The sequence below is a fragment of the Aquarana catesbeiana genome, linkage group LG03 (genome assembly GCF_042186555.1).
Source record: "Aquarana catesbeiana isolate 2022-GZ linkage group LG03, ASM4218655v1, whole genome shotgun sequence".
Taxonomy (NCBI): Eukaryota; Metazoa; Chordata; class Amphibia; order Anura; family Ranidae; genus Aquarana; species Aquarana catesbeiana.
This window is the reverse complement of record NC_133326.1, coordinates 142435899-142444775: the sequence shown is the minus strand read 5'-3', so window position 1 is coordinate 142444775 and position 8877 is coordinate 142435899. Positions and strand designations below refer to the sequence as shown.

At 46.5% G+C, this 8877-nt stretch overlaps 1 protein-coding gene across 1 annotated transcript in view; it reads left to right on the top strand.

Annotated features, from left to right (window-relative positions):
* Positions 1–2306: 2306 nt before the first annotated feature.
* Positions 2307–8877, top strand: part of UBE2H (ubiquitin conjugating enzyme E2 H) — a 54993-nt gene continuing 48422 nt past the window's right edge. The window contains exon 1 of the mRNA XM_073619361.1: positions 2307–2718. Within this exon, the coding sequence (XP_073475462.1) occupies positions 2666–2718 (53 nt within the window). The 5' untranslated portion in view covers positions 2307–2665. The remainder of the gene's footprint in view (positions 2719–8877) is intronic.

Genomic DNA, 8877 nt, shown 5'->3' with positions numbered 1-8877 from the left:
ACACAGGTTTTTAAAATATTTTATTAAGGCAGCTCCGGCGTCTCTTCCGATTTCTTCTCCCCTCTCTGGCTCTTCTCCCTTCTCCAGCGATGTCTTCTCCCTCTCCGGTTCTTCTCCCTCTCCGGTTCTTCTCCCTTTCCGGTTCTTCTTCCTCTCCGGTTCTCCTCCCTCTCCGGTTTGTCTCCTCTTCCCAGTTCTTCCCCTCTCCCCGCTGTCTTCTCCCTCTTCTGCCGGGTCTTCTCGCCCTTTTGCCGGGTCTTTTCCCTCTGTTCTTCTTCCGATGTTGACTCAACGTGATCTCCGAGTGTAATGCTGGGGCCGCCGTGTGCCATGACTTATATTGGTATGGTGCGGGGCCACCCGCTGACGCCATCCAGGGGCCCCACCCCCTTGTGATGTCACTGCTCAGGGCATGATGGGGTGCTTTGGGGTGGAGGGCTCAGGGCCCCCCTACCCCAAAGCACCCAACCCCCATGTTGAGGGCATGTGGCCTGGTATGGTCCAGAAGGGGGGCCTCACTCGCCCCCCCCTTCCTGACCTGCCAGGCTGCGTGCTTGGATAAGGGTCTGGTATGGATCTTGGGGGGGTTGCCATTTTTTTGCAGTGGGGGTTTCCCTTAAAATCCATACCAGTCTGAAGGGTCTGGTATCGTTCTGGGTTTTTTTTTCATTTTGGTGGGGGTTCCCCTTCAAGATTCTCAGCACATAAGTCGCACCGCAAGTCGGATCATCATGATCCGACTTCTGTTCAGATCAATGGGCTCCCATAGGGAACCATTGATTTTTGAATAGAGGCAGAGAAACGCCTAACGAGGCTTACCGCTCTGTATACAGCGTTAAACCGCATTTAACAGCTTCTACCGAAGTCTGGCGTTTTTACAGCTCTAGCACTGGAGCCTCAGAATGCGCTTGTCCTGTTTTTTTTTTTTTTGGAGCTTAAAAACACCTATCCCACTTACAGCGCCTTAATGTCTGTGTGTGCAGGAGGCCATAGAATAACGTGGAGAGGCTTTTTTAAGCTGTAAAAATCGCTCTTAAAAGCGGCTGTAAAAACACCCTTGGTCAGAGCTGCACAGCTTGTTTTATCTACAGATGACCCTTCTCTGCATAGACAGTGTTTGGTGAAGGTGAACTACGCCTTTAACCACTTGCCACCTGCCGTGAAATGACGGTGGGACGGTGTGGCTCTTGTTCTGGGTGAACGTCATATGACGGTGCACCCGAACGGCCGCGCCTGCAGAGGGTGCGCAGTTCGGCGATCGCCCCGTGTTGCTAGGACACGACCCCTGTAAAGAGCCGTTAATGTGGCTCTTTAACCATGTGATCGGCTGTGTCCAATCATAGCTGGTCACATGTAAACCAGGAAGTGCCAGTAATCGGCGCTCCTCGCCTCACACTGACAGAGTGTGTGGTGAGGATAGCCAATCAGCGGCATCTCCTCGCAGGGGACAGTAATCAGGGCACTGACGATCAGTCCCCCTATTACATTAGAGCTCCAGAGGTGCCAGCAACCAGTGCCCATTAGTGATGCCAGTCAGTGCTGGCTTTCAGTGCCCATTAGTGCTGCCTATCAGTAATGACCATCTGTTCCGCCCATCAGTGCCACCCATCAATGTCGCCTAACAGTGCCCATGATTGCAGAATATTAGTGCCTCCTTATCAGTGTCCATAAGTGCCACCTCATCAGTGCACATCAGTGAAGGAGAAAAATGACTTATTTACAAAATTTACTGACAGAAACTAAGAAAAACTTTTTCTTTCCAACATTTTCAGTCTTTTTTTTTTAGGAAAAAAATTAAAATCCCAGCAGTGATTAAATACCACCAAAAGAAAGCTTTATTTGTGTAAAAAAAAAAAAAAAAGATACAAATTGCACATGGTTACAGTGTAACAAGACCGTGCGATTATCATTCAAAGTGTGACAGCGCTGAAAGCTGAAAAATGGCTTGGGCAGGAAGAGGCCGAAAGTGCCCAGTAGGTAAGTGGTTAAAAAAAACAAAAAAAAAAAGGAAATGTTTAAGTCTGAATGTTTAGTTAATAAGAAAACACAGTGGCCCAGGTGTACCGCCAGCATTGACTAACTATAAAAAAGCATGTCTCCAGCCATTTCTAAACCAAGCTGAGCCTCCCTGCCTGCTCTGTGATAAGTCTGTAACACTTTTGTCAAACACACAAGACTACAACTCCCACAATTCTCTACGCTTCGCCATCTTTAATACAATCTACAACAACCAATTCAGTGACTGGAGCGCTGCCCCTCCAGAGCGAGGCCTGGAACGCAGCTAGTTGCCCGCCCACCCGCTTTGACTCCGCCCAGCTCTGTTTTTAAAGTCCTCCTCCGCGACCGGCGCGTCACTGTTGGTGGGGGTCACGTGACAGGGGTGCTCGTAGTCGGTTATGTTATTGATGTGTTGAAGGGGAGTCCCCGGTGAGCGGAGGAATCTGCTGCAGCAGCAACAGGAGACCGCGGCTGGCTGGGGGTGGGGTGTACCGACGTGTTAGGCCCCGGGCACCCCAGCCGCCTGTAGAGGCCCCGAGCCAAGCAGGAGAGGCCCCCGGGGGGGAGGAAGAGCGCCCCCTCTTTTATTTGTCTGTCTAAATCCCCACAGGGACCTCCGAGCCAGTGTACCCGGCGGAGAGGGACACCCCGGGGGGGAGCTGGAACCATGTCATCTCCCAGCCCGGGCAAGAGGCGGATGGACACGGATGTTGTCAAACTGTATCCTTCTGGAAGGTGTCGGGGTGTCAGGAGGGAGGAGGGGGGGTGACACCATTGTACGGCTCCTCGGCGGTTATTGTGTCTGCGGCCATCTTCTGACAGATCACCAGGAGCTGGAGACTGCCCCCCCCCATCTGGATTGGGGGGCCCCTCTACTAGACAACTACTCTGCAAGACCTCTTATTGGGGGGGCTTATTTGTGTCATCAGGGGGGGGAGTGGGGGGGTCAGAGGTAAGTTCTACTAACTGTTTACTTCTTTGTGTGTGACGTCACAGCTCATCAAGGTGACAACACACAGGGCCTGCTGCTGGACCTTCTGCTTTGCTACACTTGTGGGTTTTTTTTTTTTATGTTAAAAGTTTTTTAGTGTATTTTGATTAGTTTGGTGATTGTGATTATTATGGTTTGGATGCAGCCATATGGTGGTCAGTGTGTGAGAGAATGACGTCATCTGTGCCCCCCCACCCCCACCTCTTGTATGACTCCATAATCCTGACACACTACTTCTTCTTTACAAAAGCCTGGCCTCCCTGTGTCAGCCTCTGTGCAATGACATCACCTCTGTCTGCAAGTGTGTGTATGTGTATATATGTATGATATATATATATATATATATATATATATATATATATAATAGTCACTTAGGGGGGTGAGTGACACTTGGATTCCACAATTAAACAAATCAGACTTCCACATCAGGCTGGCTCCATACTCAATATGTCAAATCTAGAGGTATTGGACATCTCTTGTGTGTGTGATATATATATATATATATATATATGTGTGTGTGTGTGTGTGTGTATATTATAGTGTGCGTGCCATACTGGTCATTGTGCCCACAGGTTGCTCTGGCGAGATAGGTGGGCGCAGGGTGTAGGTTGTGCCTTCTAGGAGTCATGTCTAATACCCCCCAATCTCTTCTTTGTTCCTGCCTATCTCCAGACACAATGAGTTGGGAAAGTGTCATCACATGTAATGAACACACAGAATCCGATTGGACTTGTCAGGTCTGCAATGCAGGACTCCAGCACAGAAAGGGTCACTTGTCTCCTTCCCATTGCTTTAAGATCTCATGGAAATCTACAAATCCACAAATCTGGCCTGCCCTTCTAATAGGCTTTGTTAAAGTCCTCTGTCTTTAGTTTTGTATATAGGTTGACTATAGGTGGTAGTTTTCTTTCAGGCCTCTGGCATGTGAAGGGTTAAGCAGGCCCCGTGGCTGGGATTCTCTATAGTGGCCTGCCTGGCACCAGTGGCTTTAAAGGGGCTGGTAGGGTTTGCTTGTTGGGAAGTTGTGTTTTCTTTCCGGCCCCTCTCCCCCTGTGTATTGGTGGAGGACACTAGTGTTTTTGTCTTGTGGCTTTGCTATGAAAGGAAGTGTTGTTGAGGAGGTGTGATGGAACAGGCAGAATTCTTTATTTGGGGTGGAGACATCGTCCCAAAATAGGCCCAAATAGTTGTATTCAGTTCCCGAGCTGTAGAGTTTTTCTTGTGTTTATAGTATTTAGGCACTGTTTGTTTTATGTTTGTTTTGCTTTGTTTATATTTGGGTACCTATGCCTTTTGTTTCTCTCATGTAAAAGCTGACGATCTGTTTAATTTTGGGGTGGGATTGTTTTGGGCTTTGTAATGACAACCAGCTTGCAGAAATTCTGACTCATCCCCCGTCCTATCTTGCAGCCTTTTCTTTTCGTCTCACCTCTGGACCTAGTTGTGTCATTGTGTGTTCCTAAAATATAAAACCTTATCTTCTGGGTGATCTTTCCACCTGTAAATGATCGCATACGTTTAGGTATTATAAAAGTAATTTCTTCACCTGTCGCCTTGAATAGCATACCTATGTAGGGAAAAGGTCACTTTAGTATGTGTTTAAAGGACCTGACAACTATCTGATGTAAGAATGCTGCCCCCACCCCCCTTCCCTATAACTTCCTTAATAAACTGTTGCATATTACTAGAGTAGGGCAGGAGTGCTGAGCTGCTTGTTTTGTCAGCTTGCTGTCATGCGATTGGCTCGTCTGTTACTACCCGGAAGCAGGGAGAGAGGAGGGCCAAGCAAACAGCTGATCGAGTGACAAAGGAAGGCGTTCTGTATACTGTGGCAGACTAGCCATGCAGGATGTGTGTACTGAGTTGTAAAATCTGACATTTTTTGTGTGCTGCTTTCACAACCTCAGAATGAAACCTTATGAAAATAATGCAAAACAAATACTTGCTGGAAAAAAAATTTGTAGCATAAAATTGTCATTTGGAAGCTATGAAAGTGTCACTAAATCAATGTCTTATTTGGGCATACTGTCCTAAATTACAAATTTCACATAGATGTTCTCTCCACGCTCTGTACATGGAGGCCGTTTTCTCTTCATTTTCCCTTTTTCATACAAGTATTGTATATTGGGATCATATGCGCCACCCCTCTCAGTGAAAAACTACAAATCCCAGTAAGCAATGCGCCTGCAGAGTCCAGTGTACATGCATCCCCATTTTATTAGCTTTAGCTGATTGTGTGGGCAGCGGTTTTATGAATAGGCTAGTTTTATGTGCCAGGTTTGGCAGCATGTAATATTGTAGTCCATCTCAGGTAGGGTTGCCACCTCATCACCTTAAACCCGAATACATATGAATTACACAAGTTCTGAGGATAATTTAATACAGGTGAGGCACCAGTGAGTTTAATTACCACCTTAATCAGTCACAGAATCTGTGTCATTAATATGTGTTCGGTTTTAAAGGGATGAGGTGGCAACCCTAATCTCGGGAGCGCTCGGAGGGTGGATATACAGTGGGACCATGTAAAATGAATGTAGTAACCATGAAATATAAAAGCATATTTTGGAATGTGCTGAACAACTCTGCTATTAGAGGATACAACAATGAAAACGGAGGAAGGTATTGAATTTATTTTTTCTAGTTCAGTTTAGGCCTCATGCACACTGGGGCTCTTCTAAACTCCTGGCAGGAGAAAAGCAGCTGTATTTTTTTTTTTTTTTTTTTTCAAGTGCCTTTTGTCGTGTCAAGCGCTTGGGAGTTTATATATTTATTTGGCCAGAATATTCATTTATTCTGCTCACTCAAATGGAAAAACACTCAGGTGATAAAAGTTCCTAGCATTTTCTGCCAACACACTCCTGTCTTGAATGCACGTTTTAGATATATAGATATATATTCTCTTTCTCTCGATAGATAGATCTAGAGAGAGATGTATTATACTTTTTTTTTTTTTTTTTTCTATGCCTCCAAATACCGGTGAACACCTATATTGTTCATGGAAACATGGGGGGTTAACATGGAGGGGAGAGAAAAAGGGCTTCAAATGCCTGTAAAAGCACAGTTTTTAAACTCAAGTGTGCATGAGGCCTTAAAGGGGTTGTAAAGGTAAAAATTTTTTCACCTTAATGCATTCTATGCATTAAGGTGAAAAAACTTTTGACAGTACCGCCGCCCCCAGCCCCCCCGTTTTACTTACCTGACGCCTCGAATCTTCGCTGCACGTTCTTGTCATCTTCGCTGCAGCTCAGCCTGGTCGCTGATTGGCTGCAGTGGATGGATTGAAAGCAGCGCAGCCATTGGCTCGTGCTGCTGTCAGTCACATCCGATGACGCGGCGCGCCGGGGGCGGGGCCGAGTGATACAGCGAGCGGCTATAGCCGCCGGCTGTATCACGGGAGCGCGCCCGCAAGCACTCACCACCATGCGAGGGAGCTCGCATTAAGGTGGTGAATGCTTGCGGGGAGGAGCTGAAACAGCCGCCGAGGGACCCCAGAAGACTAGGTTCGGGGCCACTCTGTGCAGAACGAGCTGCACAGTGAAGGTAAGTATGATATGTTTGTTATTTTTTTTTAAAAAAAAAATTACCTTTACAACCGCTTTAATGACACATTATGACTAAGAGCCTGAAATGCGTCAACTACAGGTATTGATTCCTTTTATTGGATGGATTGGATTTGATGAAATCGTATGTTTTATATTTGAGACGGCATGGTGCCAGATTTTTTCTTTGAATGGACATTTAGTGACACTTGTATTTTGAACTCCTTTGTGAGCCAAAATGATAGGTTAACCACTATAGCCGAAATATTGCTACAGCGCAGTCATCCAGTTCTGGGAGGGCGTCTATTGGCTTTCTCCTAGAATCTCGTTCCCCGGGGCACGCACCAGGCACACTCCTGTGATTAGTTGTCCTTTGGACACAGCTGATCAGATTGAGGTAAAGGGCCAATCGCAGCGGCCCTTTACCATGTGATCAGCTGTGTGTCCAATCACAGCTGATCCCATGTAAACAATATCTTTTCATGTGACAACACTGAAGAAATTACACTTTCTACAGTGTAAAGTAGTGAGAGTACAGCTTGTATAAGAGTTTAAATTTGCTGTCCCCTCAAAATAACTCAACACACAGCCGTTCATGTCTAAAACCGCTGGAAACAAAAGTGAGTACACCCCTAAGTGAAAATGTCTAAATTGGGCCCAAATTGTCTATTTTGTGTGGTCACCATTATTTCCCAGCATTGCCTTAACCCTCTTGGGCATGGCATTCACCAGAGCTTCACAGGTTGCCACTGGAGTCCTCTTCCACTCCTCCATGACGACATCACTGAGTTGGTGGATGTTAGTGACCTTGCGCTCCTCCACCTCCCGTTTGAGGATGCTCCACAGACGCTCAATAGGGTTTAGGTCTGGAGACATGCTTGGCCAGTCCATCACCTTTACCCGCTTCTTTAGCAAGGCAGTGGTAGTCTTGGAGGTGTTTGGGGTGGTTGTCATGTTGGAATACTGTTCTGTGGCCCAGTCTCTGAAGGGGATCATGCTCTGCTTCAGTATGTCTTAGTACATGTTGGCATTCATGGTTCCCTCAATGAACTGTAGCTCCCCAGTGCCGGCAGCACTCATGCAGCCCCAGACCATGACACTCCCACCACCATGCTTGACTGTAGGCAAGACACACTTGTCTTTGTACTCCTCACCTGGTTGCTGCCACATATGCTTGAAACCATCTGAACCAAATCAGCTTATCTTGGTCTCATCAGACCACAGGACATGGTTCCAGTAATCCATGTTCTTAGTCTGCTTGTCTTCAGCAAACTGTTTGCAGGCTTTCTTGTGTCATCTTTAGAAGAGGCTTCCTTCTGGGACAGCTGCCATGCAGACCAATTTGATGCAGTGTGCGGCGTATGGTCTAAGCACTGACAGCCTGACCCCCCCACCCCTTCAACCTCTGCAGAAAAGCTGGCAGCACTCGTACATCTATTTCCCAAAGACAACCTCTGGATAGGACGCTGAGCACGTGCACTCAACTTTTTTGGTCGACCATGGCGAGGCCAGTTCTGATTGGTTCCTGTTAAACCAGTGTATCATTTTGGCCATCGTGCTGCAGCTCAGTTTAAGAGTCTTGGCCATCTTCTTATAGCCTAGGCCATCTTTATGTAGAGCAACAATTCTTTTTTTCAGATACTCAGAGTTCTTTGCCACGAGGTGCCATGTTGAACTTCCAGTGACCAGTTAAACTTTGCCTATTCCACAACCCACTTGTACTCGCCAAAGCAGTACTCGCCCACTGCTTTTTTTTTCCTCTATTGCAGTCTCTCAAAATACTGGTGTAAACTCCCATGTCCATGGTGTTGGAGTTCATATAGGGCTGATTATATTGCACTGCCTCAGTCATGCAACAGCATTCAGGCCTGGCGATTGGTCCCTCAAGCTTTAGTGCTGCATCATGGGAGGAAGCATAAGACTCCGATTTTAACATTTCCTTTGTGCTTTGGCGCCTCAAGATTGTAGTTCTGCCATACAGTGCCACTATGGCTCAGAATATTTATTGGAGGTGCACTTCCTGTGTTGTGTTTTGGAGGAGATCTCCGAGTGAAAATTGACTACATCACCAAATACAGAAATCCCTTCACCTGCATCTTTAACCACTTGCCGACCGCCTACCGCAGATATACTCCGGCAGGTCGGCTCTATTGCAGTAGCATATTTAGCACTGATCATTGTAATAATGTCACTGGTTCCCAAAAAAGTGTCACTTGGTGTCCAATTTGTCCGCTGCAATGTCGCAGTCGAGCTAAAAATCACAGCCGTTACTAGTAAAAAATAAAATAAAAATATCCCATAGTTTGTAGACGCAATAAGGTTTTGCGCAAAGCAATCAATATACGCTTA